Source organism: Archocentrus centrarchus, chromosome 2 (genome assembly GCF_007364275.1).
Source record: "Archocentrus centrarchus isolate MPI-CPG fArcCen1 chromosome 2, fArcCen1, whole genome shotgun sequence".
NCBI lineage: Eukaryota > Metazoa > Chordata > Actinopteri > Cichliformes > Cichlidae > Archocentrus > Archocentrus centrarchus.
Window position 1 is genome coordinate 26,335,167 of NC_044347.1, and position 19,843 is coordinate 26,355,009.

General features: G+C 41.1%; 1 protein-coding gene across 1 annotated transcript in view; it reads left to right on the forward strand.

The window, feature by feature from the left end:
* The window catches only part of LOC115795128 (cholecystokinin receptor-like), a 51,375-nt gene extending 32,743 nt beyond the window's left edge, over positions 1-18,632 (forward strand). Inside the window, exons 4-5 of the mRNA XM_030750935.1 lie at positions 12,757-12,884; positions 16,064-18,632. Of these exons, the coding sequence (XP_030606795.1) occupies positions 12,757-12,884; positions 16,064-16,641 (706 nt within the window). The 3' untranslated portion in view covers positions 16,642-18,632. The remainder of the gene's footprint in view (positions 1-12,756; positions 12,885-16,063) is intronic.
* The last annotated feature ends 1,211 nt before the right edge of the window (positions 18,633-19,843 follow it).

Here is a 19,843-nt window from a genome sequence, read left to right on the forward strand (position 1 = left end):
GATAACACCATCTATCTTTCACTAGATGAAAAGGACACCTAATGAAGTGGTCACTGAAGCAAACATTTTTAGTCTGAAATCAAAAATGATTAGCAAATGGCAGCTAGACACAAGGGAGCCATAAAGCAGTTAAAGTCAAAGACAAACTTAATTATATTTGAAGTATACATTTACACTTACACATGATAAACACTGAGATTATTTTGCAGATAGTTTTGCATAAAACAAAGCAGCACAGGGTACTCTGGAAGGATGACTAATCATTTCCATTAATCATCCCACATTTTGATCTGTGCAGATAACATTTTGCATTAAAAAAGAAGCTTAATCGTTCTAACATTATCAGGCTTCTGATCAGTGGAGTGTCTTTAACTCTATCACTTTTGCATTTTCAGCACCTGACCTTCATTTAGGCCAAAAATGGCTAAAATGTCAATGTTTTATTATGCTCAATTAAGTCAATTTCAGTTAAGCAGCTTACAATGCACACTGTACAACAGTTACAACTGATCTAGAACTCGCATCAGAGCTTTGGCTTTCCGTAGTTAAAAATGGATGCAACTTCTGGGGATAAAACTGAACCCAATGTGATTGTGTCCTAAACCAGCCTTATTAATGGCCAGCAGCAGTTGACTGCTGTGATTGTAAAAAGACTTCTGGTTGTACAGATGTCTATGGGAAAACAACCCACAGCTCCTTAGTTCTGTGATCTTAGTAAACGCTTTACAGATGGATTTATGGGCTCAGTTGCTAGGTTTAGGCCGTATTGAATAAAACATGAAGTTAATTTTGTAAATTGTAATAAGATAAGATTCAAAAATGCCAATGACTTTTGAGTGACAAGTTTTGTGTTGCTGGGCTTCTCAGTCAAATCCTACCTAGTCTAATCTTAAAAATAGAGAGGGTGTCTGTCTCCTGAATCCAAACTGGGAACTGGTTCCACAGAAGAGGGGCCTGAGAGCTGAAGGCTCTACCTCCCATTTTACTATTAAGTATCCTAGGAACCACAAGTAAGCCAGCAGTCTGAGAGCAAAGTGCTCTATTGGGGTGATATGGTACTATAAGGTCTTTGAGATAAGATGGGGCCTGATTATTTAAGACCTTGTATGTGAGAAGAAGGATTTTAAATTCAATTCTGGATTTAACAGGGAGCCAATGAAGGGAAGCCACTGTGAGAGAAATATGCTCTCTTTCTAGTCCTTGTCATTATTGAAGATTTTTCAGGGACAACCTGATAATAATGAATTACAGTAGTCCAGCCTGGAAGTAATAAATGCATAAACTAGTTTTTCAGCATCAGTCTGAGATAGGATGTTTCTAATTTTAGAAATATTGCGCAAATGCAAAAAAAGCGGTCCTACATATTTTTTTAATATGTGAAGTGAAGGACATATCCTGGTCTAATATGACTCTAAGATACCTCACAGTGTTACTGCAGGCCAAAGTAATTTCATCCAGAATAAATGTTTGGTTAGACACCATGTTTCTAAGATTTGTGGGGGTCAGGTACACTAACTTCAGTTTTATCTGAATTTAGAAGTAGGCCATCCAGAGGTCATCCAGGCTAACTAATTGGTGTGTTTCATCTGGCTTCATGGATAGATAAAGCTGGGTATCATCTGCATAGCAATTAAAATGTATGCTATGCTTTCTAATAATGCTGCCTAAGGGAAGCATGTATAATGTAAATAAAATTGGTCCTAGCAGAGAACCCTGTGAAACTCCATAATTAACCTTAGTGTGTGAAGAAGACTCCCCATTTACATGAACAAACCACTGCAGTGCAGTAACTTTAATACCTATGGCATGCTCTAATCTCTGTAATAAAAAATTATGATCAACAGTATCGAACGCTGCACTGAGGTTTTGTTTGTTTCCATTACAATTAAATACCGCCGCAGCAAGGCGGCCCGAAAGTCCAGTGACACGATTTGTATGTGACACAAATACAAACAGTCACTCCTTCTTGCTTCCTCTGGATTCTGTCGTTAGCCACCAAGCACAAAAATGTCTGTTGGTTTGCATGCAGCCATTTCCTTCATTGCTAGGTTTAAAAAACGGTGAGTTTGTTTCGTGTGAAGGAGTCAGTGTTATGACTCATCTAGTGACATCACTGCCTTACCAATCAGTGGTATGCATTCTGTTGACATCACATTTTCAGACTGGAAAATTGGAACTGCAGCTGAGTAGGTATTAAAGTATCTGGTACCAGGTACTAGCACCTAGTGGAAAACCCTAAAAACTGAGGTGAGTCAACTTCAGTCGAACTGAGTAGGTACTAATGGAAAAGCGGCATTAGTTACAGCACTTTCAGAAAGTCTTCTACTGTAAAGAAATTTATACCCCACTGCTGTGTAACCCATAACATTTCTAAATGTTATTAAGAAATGATCAGACAAAAGAGGGTCTTTAGGGAATACTGTTAAATGTCCAGTGTCTGTCACATGTCAAAGCAAGATCGAGAGTGTGGTTAAAGTGGTGAGTGGGTTAAATTACATTTTGAGAGAAGCCATCCATCCATCCATTCTCTTCCGCTTATCCCTTTCAGGGTCGCTGGGGAGCTGGAGCCTGTCATAGGGCAAGAGGCAGGGTACACCCTGTACAGGTTGCTAGCCTGTTGTAGGGCTAACACGAGAAGCCAACTGAGTCTAATAATAGTTTAAATGCAGTGTTGAGGCTGTCATTTTCAGCATCTACATGGATGTCAAAATAACTCATTATGATTATTTTAGCTGAACTGAGCACTAAATTAGATAAAAAGTCTGAGAAACCAGATGGGAACTCTGAGTGAGAGCCAGGCAGTTGATACACAACAACAAATTAAACAGATTTTTGAGTTTTCCAATTAGGGTGTAGAAGGCTAATAGTCAGGCTTTCAAATGAATTTAAACTCTGTCTGGGTCTTTGGTTTATTAATAAACTGGAGAGGAAGATGGCTGCTACTGCTCCTCCTTGGCTCCGAGTTAGTGTGACTCAGGGGTGGTGATTCACTTTAAATGAGTGTTTCTCAAACTGTGGGGTGCGGGGGTCATGACAAGTAAATGACAGATGGGGTATAAACAAGAATGGGATGTCACTGAAGTTCATATGTGCACGAAAGCAGACGGGCAAATACTTTCGGCAATATAGTGTACAAGCACTTTCTATCTAGCATTTACATCCACAATCACACTTTGATGAAGAAGCAACTTGGGATTCAGTATCTTGCCCAAGGATAGTTTGGCATGCTGACTGGAACAGCCAAGAATCGAACCACCAACCTTCCAATTAGTAGATGACCTGCTTTAACTCCTGAGCACAGCCACCCCACAGAAGATGCCATATTGTTCTTTCTTTGTGCTTAAATCTTTTTTTTTTGTTTGTTTTTTTGTTTTTGGTGGTCTGGGAGCAGACAATCTCTATGGGGATGGGATTTTGGGTGGATAACAGGAGGAGAGAAGCTGCAGAGGCATATAAGCTTCCTGGTCTCAAATCTGGATTGTCCGAAGTGGGATGGATGATGTCTCTAATAAGACAGGCTTTCCCTGGAAGGTTTCCCAATTATCTATAAAGCCCACATCCTGTTTATTTATTTTTTTTTCCATGTTTGTTCTGTTGTTGGCCTTTTAGTTTTGTTCCTGCCACAGAAACAATAAAAGTCACAATAGAAAAATATCTTCTGTATAGTGAAAAACAATGAAAACTGTCTACTGTCGCCAGTGTCTGTGCCTCACATGCTGCTATACTGATCTTAAAATACTATCAGTAATTTTTCTTGCTCTTATTCCTCTTTATGGTGAACTCTACTGTTGCTCCATTTCCCATTCAACTCCATTCTTCAACCAATCAGAATTCTGCCAACACATAGTGTTCTCAATGCCAGGCTAAGCCCTGCACCAAAGCATGTCTGAATCCTTTATTCTGGTAGCCAAACTATACAAAAATAGACACTATCATGGTACAATGAATTCTGCTTGAGGCTTCACAATTACGGTGGATTTAAACATCTTTTATATACTGTCTCTGTTTCTGTCTCAGACAATAAAATGTTGGGTTTTGATATTTTTATCTAAAGAGGATTTCTGCAATTGAACCCTGTAAGCCTTTTGCTATTTTTAGTTTTACAAGAAAAATCATAACTAGATTCAATCTGTAGCTGCTCCATAAGTTTGCAATGTATTAAGTCTCCCTGACCTCATCATCTGTCAAATCTGAGATATAAATAAAGCTCAACAAATGTGTGTTGTGTTAAAATACACTACTGCTTGAAAGCTCAGGGTCATTTTCAGATGTCCAGGTTTTTTTTTTTTTTTTTTTTTTAAGAAAAGCACATTTTTTTTCTCCAATATAACATGAAATTGATCTGAATTGTTGTGAATGGCAAATGATGATTACGGCACAGTGGAACAGTTGTTCGCACTGTTGCCTCACAGCAAGGCTTTGCCGGCTGGCTGGAGCCTTTCTGTGTGGCGTGTCCATGATCTCCCTTTGCATGCGTGGGTTCTTTCCGGGTGCTTCCCACAATCCAAAGACATGCATTTAAGGTTGACTAGTGATTCAACATTAGCTGTAGGTGTGAATGTGAGCATGAATGGTTGTCTCATTGTGTTGGGCCTGTGATCGACTAGCGACCTGTCCAGGGTGTACCCTGCCTCTTGTCCGGTGACAGCTTGGAAAGGCTCCCGCCACCCCCCACCCCCCCAGCAACCTAGAATTGAATAAGTGGTTAAGAAAATGGACAGATGGGACCATTCATCATAAAATCATTAATGGTTTAATGATTATCTGTGTAGGCATACAAACGTCTATCAGTCCTTTAGTCCAATGGCACACTGGAACTCAGTGTGCCATTGGACTAAAGGACTAATGCTATTTAATCATGTGAAAGGGCTCATTGATCATGTTAGCAAAGCTGTAGTGCTAATTAAAAAGCAATAAATTTGGCTTGTTGAGTATCTGAAGCATCAGCCTCTGTGGGGTGGATTATAGTCTATAAATGGACAAAAATAAAGAGTTATGTATTTTTTTAAAGAATTAAGGAGATAATAATAAAGGATCCCCCCCAAAACAAAAAAAACACCTGAAGACAATAGCCTTCAGTTTCTTTCAAGGACATTTTAGGTGACCCCAACCTTTAAAGCATTGCAAACTATAAAGCACTCTGTGACTCTTGTCTGTGAAGTGCTATATCAATAAATATTGTGCGCTTGCTTGAAAGGATTTCCACAGTTCACACATTTTAAACAGTAATAATCATCAGCCTCTGGTGCTGTCCAACTACAGAGTCAGTCTGTCTGCAGTAGGTGTCTGCAACAGTGTGAGCAACAAGAGAGATCCCTGCCTAACACAGCATAGAATATACCGCCAAAAGTATTTGCTCATCTGCCTTCACATTAGGGCTGCAACTATCGATTATTTTAGTAATCGAGTATTCTATCAGGAATTCCATCGATTAATTGAGTAATCTGAATAAGAAATAATTTTGTCTTGTTAACAGTTCCTCTGCATATTTTAGCTTCTATAGATTCATAACAGATGTTTCTCTGTGAGAAACAAACAGGGTGGATGGAGCAGCTCCAAAGTTATTTTTTCTTGATGATGCTGATCAGGTGGTTGATGAAGGATCTCCAGCTGTTTCCCAGTAATGGTTTTAATGGTGGTTACAGGAAAAAACTGCTGCTTTGGATGCTAGAAAAACATTTCCTTTTGCTCCACCTGAGCTCACTGTCTCGATAATGGCCCCGCCTCTTTGGCTTGTTGTAATGCTTTGTATTCACATGTGCCCTCCTAAATATGTTTCTATTGCAGGTCTATTTTTAGTCACTGTTCAGGGATTAAAGCATGAAAAATATTTTGATGGAGCCCCTTGGTACCGAGTGGGTGACTGGGGGGGGGTCTCCGTCATTAACGAATGGTCGCAAGTGTTAATGGTGGCGCCCACTAGCAAACTGTGGTCATAGCAATCCGTTCTGGTAGCTAACATTTGAAATTTTCAGCTCAGCGAGCATAACACACACACGTGTAGAGACCAAAGAGACATGGAAAAACGTGTTGGCAATGATACACTCAGTGTTAAATGTCATTTTTCCAAATGACAGAAATCCGTCACAGCGACTGAGAACTTTAATGCTGCTAATGTGGGTGAAATTCTCCACTTACATGGAGACACCTGAGCTGCAGAGTTTAAACGAAGCATCGAAGCAACAAATGTGTGTTGAAGATTTTTTTATAATCGAATTATTCGAGTTACTCGAGGAATCATTGAAGCCTTACTTCACACACATATGAACTTGAGTGACATCCCATTCATAACCCATAGGGTTTAATATGATGGTGGCCCACCCTTTGCAGCTATAACAGCTTCAACTCTTCTGGGAAGGCTTTCCACAAGGTTTAGGAGTGTTTATGGGAATTTTTGGCCATTCTTCCATAACCGCATTTGTGAGGTCAGACACTGATGTTGGACGAGAAGGCCAGGCTCGTAATTTTCTCCTCTGATTCATCCCAAAAGGTGTTCTATTGGGTTGAGGTCAGGACACTGTGTGTGTGGAAGACCTTGATTGACCTAATCAAGGTCTTCCACGCCGAACTCGCTCATCCAGTAGAGTCCAGTGGCGGTGTGCTTTGCACCACTGCATGTGACGCTTTGCACTGTGCTTGGAGATGTAAGGCTTGGATGCAGCTGCTCAGCCATTGAAACCTATTCCATGAAGCTCTCTACGCACTGTTCTTGAACTAATCTGAAGGCCACATTAAGTTTGCAGGTCTGTAGTGACTGACTCTGCAGAAAGTTGGTGACCTCTGTGTACTATGCACCTCAGCATCCGCTCACCATGCTCTGTGATTTTACATGGCCAACGACTTCGTGGCTGACTTGCTGTTGTTACCCAAGTGCTTCCACTTTGTTATAATGCCACTAACAGTTGTGGAATAATTGTGAGGAAATTTCATGACTGGGCTTGTTGCACAGTTGGCATCCTATCATGGTGCCACTGAGAACGACTCATTCTTTCACAAATGTTTATAGAAGCAGTCTGCATGCTTAGATGCTTGATTTATACACTTGTGGCCATGGAAGTGATTGGAATACCTGAAAGTGGAGCACTGGAGCACCCAGAAAGAACCCACGCATACATGGGAAGAACATGGGAACTCCACACAGAAAGGCCCTGGACCCAGGACCTTCTTACTGTGAAGCAACAGTGCTAACCACTGTGGCGTCATGCTGCCCACCTGTAGTTAGTTTGCAAGCACTTGGCGACAGTGGAAAGGAAAAACTCCCTTTTAACAGGAAGAAACCTCCAGCAGAACCAGGCTCAGGGAGGTGCAGCCATTTGCTGCAACCGATTGGGGCTGAGGGGAGAGAGACAGTACAAAAGACACACTGTGGAAGAGAGCCAGAGATTAATAATAACTAGTGATTAAATGCAGAGTGGGGATTATAACATCAGTTTTTGATTTCAAAACACCAAAATAGTGGCAGGAAGATGCCCTTCAAATTGAATGAAAAACCAGAGGGCTGAAACCCAATTCTTCATTTATAGAGTCAGTGCAGTGTGGTGCTCTGTTTTAGCAGGACAGAGTGAGTACTGTATCTATCAGCAGCATTTGTTCATGCAGGTTTAGCCAAGACTTTGGTAATTAAAGTCTTTTTACAATTTAGTTTCTTTTGCAATGTTTTAATCTCCTTTATACACTTTGTTGTTGCTCCACTGACTCGTTTCATATGCCAGTCCACCTGGAATTATAGTATAGTGAAAATCTGAAATTGCCCACACCCCTCGTAGGAACAAATGATACAATCATTTAGTTGGAGAACTTTTGAAGTGATTATATGCTGGGTGTTACACCTGTTAGTTTCTGATCCAATCAAAATGCATTCATTTCTCTCTGAACAATAACTACCATGCTTTGCTCATTTTAAATAAAACATTTCACATTAAAAAGACCTTCCTGCTTTTTGGCGCCCTCCAGCAGGTGCACTATTGGCTAAGTTAGCGCTTTCCAACCCTGACTGAACACGAGTGGAAATTAAAACCGCAAAGGAAATGCGTGACATATGCATCATCATTTTCTTTGATGATTAATGTGAGCCAAGCACATCTTTCCTGGTTGATAATCATCTAGCTTTCAGGTGATGTGGGAAAAGAGGTAGCTATGAATATTCAACATGGTCTTTTTTTTCTTGTGTCCCTCTGCTTCAGCTCTACCCATCTGGGTTTCCCCTTTGAGGCACACCAAGCATAGATATCCACTACTGCTGTTTCCACACTTCCACATGATCATTTTCACACAGCTTTTGTCTAACAGATTTTCCACAGTATCAAACAGCCAGCTAATGAGAGCGTCAGCCGATTGACGCCTTTATTTTTTATTAAACAAGAAGTGAAAGAGAGGGGCTGTGCTGAGTTCAGAGAGTTGCCCAGGAAGACATTAGAATATCAGAGAATGAATGAAACGCACCCTCTTCCTGTGTGCTGTCGCTTTTATGTGCTGACTGATGTGCACCGCAGACACTGGCAGCATTCTCTCATTACTACCATATCAAATCTGGCTGCATCTGCGTGACATCTGTACAGTTTTATTATTATATCTTATTTGCCTGTGACTTTCCAGTAGTTTTTATTTTGCATTGCTTGCACATGCTACCTTCTCCCCTCTCTCTCACACTCATTCATTCATTTGATTCACTGATACGGTCTGTGATCGTACAGTCCCAGGTGGGAAAATTCAGCAGCTTTCGAACAAAGCTGCAGAGCGCTGAAGGACTTACACAGGATATGTGCGGAGGGGTTTCCACAGTCAGATACTGTGACAGATCTGACAGAGGCTCTGAGCCCTTTGAATCTTTTTGCACTGTTCAAAAAGTGCTCTGCAAACGTTTTGTTCAGCTTTTTTGCTCTATACTCAGTTCATAATTTCTCCTTTTATGTGCTACCAATCCAGGCACTGTAGACAGCTGCGATTGTTATTCTTTGTGTGTGAGCAGTGTGTGATTAGTGTAAAGCAGTTGAAAACACCCCCAAGATTTGTGTAATCTTTTAACTGTCTTTGCATATGTTTTATGTATATATAAACTATGGACACTCTGGGATGAACAGTTTACGACCATTTCATAAGTAAGATAAAAGACATGCATGCAATTTTTAATATTTAACACACTGATTTAAAGTGGAACACAGTTAAACTCACCAGCATTATGCAGCTGTTTGAGTGGAGATTTTTGCTATTAATCTCAACTGACCAAGTTCTCCAACTGCAGCAAACCCCTGACTATGAGCAGTGCCATACTGTGTTCAATGGATGCGCATCTAAAACTACATGCTTTTAGTAGCTTATTTATCTAATGGTCCTTGGTATAGCACTTAATTCATCTTCTGGCTAAAACAAGCTGTTTCAGGTCACTTTCCCCTCCATTTAAGACAACTTTCCAGCTACTGTTGGTTTAACAGTACTGGGGTGGCAAATATGAGACATGCTTAAGAAATAAGTGTGTGCGAGAGTTTTTAATTCTTTTGCAATTACAAACAAGGGTTAAAGTGGGCTGGAATGATCCAGAACTGTGTTCTGACACCTTCAGTTAATGAGCAATTAAATCTTATAGACAAGTTAATGCATATGACTGTCAAATGAGTTCATTTTTCATGTGCTGCAGCCTGGTGTTGCTTCCAGTGATGGCACAGAGATACTTGCACAGTAATAAGAAAATAATCATCCATTGGCCTGCTTATACCTTCAACACATTTCTTTTATCTTCTCTTTCCTGTGATGCATTCATAGGACATGATGTAAACCATGGTTCAGATATAAATATTTTGGTTGTGATAAATGTGATAAATGGAACACCATTTTTTTTTTAAATGCCAGAGAAAGTTGCAACTTTTCAAATAGCTCAAAAAAATCTACAGATGTGAGCAAACAGAGTTTCTGTATAGTTTGTTACACAATGCGTTTTCTAGCTAATGTAGGGTACAGTTGTGGTAGAGTTGTATTTCTCACCCTCAGTGTGCCACACTCAGAGAAAGATGCAACAAGATGAAATATTATTTTCAAAAGTAAGGACTACCCAGCAATTTTAGAAATCTGAAATTTAAATCTTACATCCATTGTCCTAATCATCCATCCATCCATCCATTTTCTTCCGCTTATCCGGGGCTGGGTTGTGAGGGCAGCAGCCTAAGCAGAGAAGCCCAGACTTCCCTCTCCCCAGCCACCTCCACCAGCTCATTCGGAGGGACCCCGGGGCCTCCTCCTAGTAGGACATGCCCGGAACACCTCAAACAAGAGGCGCCCAGGAGACATCCTAATCAGATGCCCAAGCCACCTCAACTGACTCCTCTCGATGTGGAGGAGCAGCGGCTCTACTCTGAGCCCCACCCTAATGGCCGCACTCCTCACCCTATCTCTAAGGGAGAGGCCAGCCACCCTTCGAAGGAAGCTCATTTCTGCCGCTTATATTCGCAATCTTATTCTTTCGATCACTACCCAAAGCTCGTGACCACAGGTGAGGGTAGGAACGTATATCGACCAGTAAATCGACAGCTTCACTTTTACGCTCAGCTCCCTCTTCACTACAACAGATCGGTGCAGTGTCTGCATCACTGCAGACACAGCCCCGATCCATCTGTCGATCTCCCATTCCCTTCTCCTGTCACTCGTAAACAAGACCCCGTGATACTTAAACTCCTCCACCTGGAGCAGGAACTCGTCCCTGAGCCAGAGAGGGCACTCTACCCTTTTCTGGCTGAGGACCATGGCCTCAGGAGCTGATTCTCTTCCCAGCCGCTTCACAGTCGGCTGCAAACCGTTCCACTGTGAGCTGGAGGCCACCACATGATGAAGCCAACAGGACCACATCATCCGGAAAAAGCAGAGACTAGATTCTAAGGCCACCAAGGCAGAAGCCTTACGCCACATGGCTATGCCTAGAAATTCTGTCCATAAAAGTTATGAACTGAATCGGTGACAAAGTGCAGCCCTGGCTGAGTCCAACACCCACAGGAAACGAGTCCGACTTATTGCCGGCTATACGGACAAAGCTCTCACTGCGGCTATACAGGGACTGAATGGCCCGCAACAACGGGCCAGACACCCCACACTCCCGCAGAACCTCCCACAGGACACCCAGAGGGATGCGGTCAAATGCCTTCTCCAAGCCCACAAATCACATGTAGACTGGATGAGCAAACTCCCACACACACTCAAATATCCTAGAGAGGATAAAGAGCTGATCCAGTGTTCCACGATCAGGACGAAAACCTCATTGTTCCTCTTGAATCTGTGGTTCAGCTAATGGACAGACCTTCTTTTCCAGCACCCTGGCATAGACCTTACCAGGGAGGCTGAGGAGTGTGATTCCCCCGAAACTTGGAGCACACCCTCTGGTCTCCCTTCTTAAAGATGGGGACCACCACCCAGGTCTGCCAATCCAGTGGCACCGCCCCATGTTGGTATTTCCATAGGGGTCTTCATGTTCTTTGCATGTTCTCCCTCTGTGGGGGTTTCTCTCAGCTTTCTCCAACTGGTTATTCTAAGGTAGGCATAGGTTTGGTTGTCTGCTTCTCTTTTTTAAAACTTTAGTGATGGACTGGCAATTTGTCCAGGATGTACTCCGCCTGATGACAGCTGGTTGTAGGCTCCAGCATACCCATGGCCCTATGGTTGGATAAGTGGTTAATAATAGACGGATAGTTTAATACATCAAGAGGTGTCTTTTTTTGGCCATCAGTGTCCTGAACAGACAAATTTTCACCTTTCACATGTCGAAGTTGTTGAGACATCTGACAAAATTGTCTTTTTGACAAATTACTGCTGTGTGAGATGTGATTATAGTCTCATTGCAGGATTGGTGCTTTTTGTGACAGACTAAACATTCACATTTCCAATTCTTATTTTTGGGCTAAATAAAGGCAGACGAGATTTAATGTCCAGTATTTGTTGGATATGTGTTGATCACATTACAACAGTCTCAAGGTAACTGAATCTTTTAAACAGAAGTATGATGAAATTGTTTGGATGATTAAATGTATAAAATACATTTGTATGCAGATGACACAATCCTGTATGCACAGTACCCTTTGAATTCAACTCATCAAAATAAGCATTACATTTTTGCAATGTTCTTCAATTCTCTAAAGAACCTCAAATTTGTACTGATTGATGACAAAAGAAAAAACACACTATGATTCTGATCCACATATAACAGGATCATAGTGTACAGATCTGGATACTGAAACTGAAGTTGTTTGGCACCAAAGAGCATTATGCAAAGAGCTGCCTGCTGTTATCCTATTTTAAAATTGTGTTCCAATAAAGAATAGAAGTAATTGTCATGTAAAAACATGTGGGTCTTCATTTAGAGTAAGAGAAAATCATGCTGTTGTTCTTGGTTTTCCACTAAGGCTGCAGCATTATAAAAAATATGGTGATATATGCAAACACTGCCGCATCAAGCGCATCCCCAAAAGAGAGAGAGCAAGCGTAAAGGCGAGTTATACTGCAGGTGCTGAGGAGGATGATGGCCTTCAGGGAGGAGCTGCGTAACTGACCTGAGATGCTGCAGTACATTTTGCTAAGAAGCAAAGGGGGGAAAGATGCAATGCCTTTCGCACAACTCCTGTTTGTGCATGGCAATTTAGAACCAAAGAGAAAAACTGTTAAGCTCACAAGCAAATTTTTCATCTTGTTTTCTCGAGCTTTGAGGGTTGATTTGGTTGCAATTCTATAGTAACTGTGTGATTTTTACACCTCTCCCATCCTATTCTGGCTGTTTTTCAGGTACGTGCTGCTGCTGCTTACTCTGTTCTTCATCCCAGGAGTGGTGATGAGCATAGCCTACGGTCTGATCTCCAGAGAGCTCTACCGGGGCATTCAGTTTGAGCTGGGCCAGAACAAAGAGACCACTGGTGAGATCCATTATATATTTAATCCAACCGTGAAAGGATCCTTGTTCACACTGATTAAACATGTTGTGGGGATGAAAAACACTTTCTCTGGACCTGTATGAGGCTGAAGTAAATTACATGTGAAAGGCCTTAGTAAATGTTCCTAGAATACACTGCTCAAAAAAGTTAAAGGAACACTTTGAAAACATATCAGATATCAATGGGGTAAAATAATCATGCTGGATATCTACACTGATATGGACTGGGTAATGTGTTAGGAATGAAAGGATGCCACATCTTTTGATGGAAATTAAAATGATCAGTATACATAGGGCTGAATTCAAAGACACACCAATAAAATGTCATGAAACGATGCAGTAGTCTAGTCCATTTTGCAGAAATTTCATTTCAGCAACTCAAAATGGTACTCAGTAGTTTGTATGGCCCCCACGTGCTTGTATGCATGCCTGACAACATTGGGGCATGCTCCTAATGAGACGATGGATGGTGTCATGGGGGATCACCTCCCAGATCTGGACCAGGGCATCACTGAGCACCTAGACAGTTTAAGGTGCACCCTGGCAATGTTGGATGGACTAAAACTTTGAAGTAGAAACCAGTGCTTGTATGAATGTGAGTAAATGGGTAAATGCAAACATATTGCATAAAGCGCTTTGAGTGCTCAGTCAGAGTAGAATGGGTTAAAAACCTTCTACAACCCAGTTCAGCTCTCCTAGAGTGACTGTCTGTCTCCTGGAATCTCCTCCATGCTCTTGAGACTGTGCTCGGAGACACAGCAAAACCTTCTGGCAGTGGCACGTATTGATGCGCCATCCTGGAGGACTTCGACTATCTGAGCAACCTCTGTAGGGTCCAGGTATCACCTCATGCTACCAATAGTGACACTGACCCTAGTAAAACCATTCCTGTTTTGGGGGTTGTCTCGTTGTTGCACCTCTCGTGAACCTGTTGTTAATTTCACTGCTTAACACCAAAGCAGCTGAAACTGATTAACAACCCCCTCTGATACTTAACTGACCAGATCAATATCCCAGAAGGTTAGTTGACTTGATGCTAAACTCTGATTGAAAAGTGTTTCTTTAATTTTTCTGAGCATTGTATAAACTGTTATTAATATAACACAAATGCTAATGTCATAATAAATGTGTCTATTTGAGTTTTATTGTTATGCACTTAGATAGCACACTGTCATTTCTAAGCAACAGCACCAAATAAATATTTCTACATGCATTCAAAGGGACATTTGTGAATTCTGCCTCGAGCAGAGAATGACATATTTTGTTGCTACCTAGAGGTTCTGCACCTGTTCCATCCAAAAATATACTCTGCTGTCCTTATACCCACTCAACTTGTTGTCTTGCAGCTGATATTTTCCATTGAAACCGAAACAGAAAAAAACATATATCAGGTGTAGCTAAAATATGGTCACTTCGGGTAAATTATAGCTGCCGCTATAACTGTGTGTATCAGGAGCACCGGTTTCCATGGAGTCCAGTCTTGAGTGTGATTCACCAAGGCTGAGAACATGTGAAATAGCCTTCATTAGTGGTGGTGATCTACATCTGAAAAACAAAAATAGTGCCATTGTGATGCAGCAAAATAAACTTCCATCCTTGCATTATTCTGAATTCCCCGTGCTTAAATTTGTAGGCTTAGGTTTCGGTTATTTTTAGCTAAATATGCAATTTTCAGAAACTAGAAGATGATGCATTTCAAATGAAGTTTTGTACATCTTGCCATCACAGTCCTTATATTTTAATCAGTTTCATTCAGGTGTTCTCAAGAGGTGAAAAGTGGAGAGTGGAAGTTAACCTTTCCCAAACCAAAGATAGCCCCTCAGTGACCACCAGTAACCTGTTTAAGGTCACTGGTGGTAGTCTTAGGTTGATACCTAACCCTTCCTATGAAATGTTTACCTACATGACACACCCAAAAGGAAATCTTATAACACAAGGCCAAATCCATGTAATATAGCTGATTTAAGAGGTAATGTCTGGTTTCTGAAACTATGCGCGTTTAGCAAATGGCCGAAATCACTCGTTACTTTTCTTAAAACTTCCGACTACAGTCCCATACAAGTTTGAACACAAAGCAATGCTGAAAACCAGCCCAAAGAGACTAAAAAGCAATTGCTACGGTGATTCTACTGTAGAAATAGGCAGAAATGGAGGCTACACTGCTACAAGCCTGACTGGTTCTCACTGCTTTTGTTACCTGTTGAAGGTCAGGCTCTGGTCACTGGGTTGGGGACAGCATACGCTCAGCTTTATCATCACTCTGGGCTTTTCACTAGCCTTATGTTAGCATGCTGTCTGTGCAGATGCTTGCAAAGAGTCGATGTTGTGTTAGCATTATAATGCTGTTGTTTCTGTCCTTGACACAGTTTGCGTTTTACCATTGCAGTCTTATGCACTCATTTCATGCAATAAAAATAAATGTTTTGTATAAATGTTTTGTAATTTATGTTCCTCAAAAGTTGTAGATTCTCCGCTATTTTCCTCCTTTCTGCACAACTGAAATCAGCTGATTGTAGCACAAGTGTAAAGGAAGAAAAGGACACTTTAATGTTTATTTCTTTTTATCCCCCCGACAAGCACATGACTGAAGAACGTTTGTCACAAAAAAAACAGCATGATTGTAAATATAAAGTGATTACTGAATTTGGTTACAATGTTACAATAACATGTTACTTTGGAACATGTTACACAGCACGTTATATAAAGTAAACCCGCACACACTTAAATCCTACACACAAAACTACAAACAAACACTCACATAATTCATTTTTCCACCCAGGTCTTTGCTACAGTCAGCTGCAATATCTGTTGCAATATTGACTGTACCCAAACTTTTTTTTTTTCTTTTTTTTTTTGTGTGTGTGTGTGTGTAGGGTTTTTTTGCGTAACAACATAAAGTCAGCTGACTTTGTGAGCTAACAAAATATTAATCAAACTAAATTGTATTGTTTTAATTATTTTAAATTATGACCTTTGCCTTTTAGGATATGTTTTTTCTTGTAGTCCAGCCTCCTGTGTCTGATATAAGTGGTTGTCATTTCTGTTCTTGTATTATTTTGTATTTATTATAATCATGTGTTCCCTGTTACTGTAGGAACTTGTATGTAATGGCACTTGCTTTAATCTGCCTTAGACTTACACTTTCCCCCTGAACCTTCACAGCCCAGAAAAACGGTGTAGACAGACCTTCGACAGGGTTGAACGATGATGACGATGGTTGCTACATCCAGGTATCCAAAAAGCCCTCCTCTTCTGTGGAGCTCCCCACCCTCTCTGCCTCGTCTAGCGCCACGCAGGTCAAGACTGAGCGTGCCCGCAGCAACACCTCCGAGGCTAAGCTGCAGGCCAAGAGGCGTGTCATCCGCATGCTGATGGTGATCGTAGCACTCTTCTTCATCTGCTGGATGCCCTTGTACACAGTCAATACCTGGAAAGCCTTTGACATGAAGTCTGTCACCAAAGCCCTCTCGGGAGCACCCATCTCTTTCATCCACCTCCTGTCCTACACGTCGGCCTGTGTCAACCCCATCATTTACTGCTTCATGAACACGCGTTTTCGCAAGGCTCTGCTGTCCACCTTTGCCTGCTGCGGTCGCAACCGTCTCTGCCGCAAGTGCTGGTGGTGCAATAGGAGCGAGAGTGGGGAAGACGGCATCAACGCCACTTCCATGGCCACATCAATGGCGACCTCCATGTCCAAATTCAGCTACACCACTGTAAGCACCACTGGCACCTGCTGAGCCTGGAGAGGAGCTGGGTGGTCATCAGTGGTTACAGTGTGTGCCATCTGTTTGTTTTTTTTTTTTTTCCCAATCTTCTGTTTGTCACTCGTCATCTTATTATGGTGTGAGTCACGTGCTGAGTAATATCCATGCCCTTGTTTAGAGGCCTTCTTTTAAAGGTCTTGTTTAAATTCTTCGTGCATGGCTGCAAAATGTGAAGCGGAGGAAATTCTGCTTTTTTTTTGGTGACATTCTTTTACTCCAGTTTAACTGGCAGCATCTGCTTTGTTGCATCCTGAAAAGAACATCAAGTGCCTGTGCTCTTTGTGTGGCTTTGTTCGTTCACTAGCTGGGATGGAAATTTTAGTGGGAAAACTGTGTTGAAAATATGAATTCTGTGTACATACAATACTGTCTTTATGCTCAGAGTGTACCTAAGGTGACTGTTTTGATGGAATAGTACTGATAAATAATGAGGACTCATTAACTTGTAATGAATGGAAGGATTTTTCATTCAGGGCATCTCAGTTCTCTGTTATCAGCATTTTCTTTTTAATCATTTATCGTAACGTTATTATTTAAATTATTTTTTTGTTACTAACCTATTTATTTATTCATTTTTTTCCACTTGATATTTTGGTGTATGGGATGTTAGGAAAATTGGTCCAAACAAAGTACCATATGCTCAGAACTGTCTGCCAACAGTTCTAATGGGAGAAGATTAGACAAGGCTGTTAAATGAGGACTACCATATTTCTCCACATTATTGAGCCTTTTGCATGAGCAAATTGTCCAAATAAAAAAAGAGCACAATATTGTTTTTTTTTGTTTTTGTTTTTTTTTTTTGATAACATTATTAATTAGTGTTGTTTTAACTTGATAAATGTCTCCCACTGTGTTACAGTACAAGGAACAGAGAAGTTTATAACCTCGATGTGTGCAATAAAGTGGCCTAGAAAACCAATATCTTCATATACTTACAAATGTAAGCCCTTTTATGATAGAGGTGAGGACTAGCCAAACAGATATAGATCAAATTATGGTGAGTGCATATCTGAAAATAGGAATCCGAACTACATGTTGGAATTCTGAACAACAGCATGAAGACTGTGTAGCACCGTGTGAGAGAGTTTGGTTGGAAAGACCTAGCTAGGTTCTTCATAACTCACCAGCTACCGTAGCGACTCAGCTACAGTTTTAGAAGCTTTGTGGCACCCTAGAGGTCAACCGTTCCTGTGTTTAACTAAAGCTTTACATGTGTTATATATAACCGGCTGTTGAGGAGGCAGCGCAAAAGAAGACACAAATATTTGAAAACCTTGCTAACAGCTAGCAGGAACACTGTAATGTAAAGCTAATCCTTCAGGGAAATGATGGTTTGTGATGGTTACCGAACTGCTGAGAATTAAAGGGGACCTATTATTATTCTTCACCTTACATTATTTATGTCATATATTGAATGTTGTAATGTTTGGTGTTCATATGTGGCAAAAGTTTAAATACTGAGGGAAGCACATACAAATGAATCCCTGAAAGCAGAAAGCTCAAGCTTCAGGCTGCGGAGAATATAAATATAAAATTTTTCAAAGTTTTATATAAAAAATTTGAAGCCTATCCACAAAGCACAAGAAGGGTGTTTCCCAGAGCACTGGGTGCTGCCCCTCTGCAGCCTTCTGGAAGCTGACCAATTAAAAGAAACTTTTGGGGGATGAAGGGAGTTTGACAATACAGGAGTGAAAATGGCTTGTTTCATACAGTGGATCAACTGAGGGGCTGCACAGAGGCACAATACATGATGACAAGGGAAGCATGGATCATTCAAAGCTACGTTAGTGTCTGAAAATAAAAATATAGAGTGGAAATTAGTATAATAGGTCCCCTTTAACTGAAAAATCTTCAACAGGAATTAGGAAAAGAGGGACATTTATATAAAATAATGCAGTATAAGAAATGTTAATAACAGGAAATGGAATCTTTGGAAAGTGTGTTTATGTCTTGGAACTGCTCTAGCCAACTCTTTGTTCAATGTTGTGTTGTACATGTATTCAAGCTGTTGTGTCCAAAACTGAAAATTCAATAAAAAGAAAAAAAGAAAAATGCCCCAAAATCTCACAGTGTAAAGTTTTTTTTGTTTTGTTTTTTCCCAACATTTTCTCCTGAGAGCTGACTGATATGATGGAGAGAAGAAAAGTAGATATATTGTGTGTGCAGCAGATGAGGTGGAAGGGAAGCAAGGCCGGGAGGACTGGAGGTGGATTCAAAGTGTCCTATCATGGTGTAGATAGGAAGCAAAATGGAGTAGGCGTAATCTTAGTGTGTGAATAGTGTTTTAGAGGTGAAGAGTGTCAGACAGCATCAGGAGTTTGAAGCTGGAAATGAAAGTACTGTATGCTCCACAGGTTGGATCCCAGAAGAGAAAGAGGAATTCTGAAGTAAGCTGGATGAAGTGGTAGAGAGTGTCCCCAAGGAGAGAGAGTGATGATTGGAGCAGATTTCAAAGGACATGTAGGTGAAGGGAACAGAGGTGATGCAGAGGTGTTTGGTGGGTACGGTGTTAAGGAGAGAACTGTAGAAATGGGGGCGTATTTTGCAAAAAGGGTGGAAATGGCTGTGGTGAATATGTACTTCCAAGAAGAGCGAGGAAAATAGGGCGACATATAAGAGTGGAGGAAGGTGCACACAGGTGGACTACATCACACACAGAAGGTGCAATCTGAAAGAGACAGGAGACTGCAAGTTGGTGGCAGGTGAGAATGTAACTAGGCAGCATTGGATAGTAGGCTGTAGGATGACTTTGAAAATCAGGAAGAGGAAGCAAGTGAAAGCAGCAGCAAGGATTAAATGGTGAAAAGTGAAGAAGAAATGTTGAGCAGGCTCTGGTGGTAGGGAAGAGTTACTGATGGTTAAGCTTAAGTTGTGAGGGAAACTGCCAGGAAGGTGTTTGGTGTACAGAGGAAAGAGGGCAAGCAGACTTGGTGGGATTAAGGAAACACAGGAAAGTATTTAAAGGAAAAGTGGGATGAGATGAAGAAAGTAGACACTCCATCACTCCTGGCCTACCCGACATCTCAATGTTACCACTCTTCTATAGTGTACTGTACTGATACTGATTCTGTATCCCTCAGCAGACATGGAACTCCTAAAATACTCCACCACAGAACTTCTCAGTTCTCAGCCTGTCCTGCTGTCATTAAATCTTTTGGACTTGGACAAAATGTTC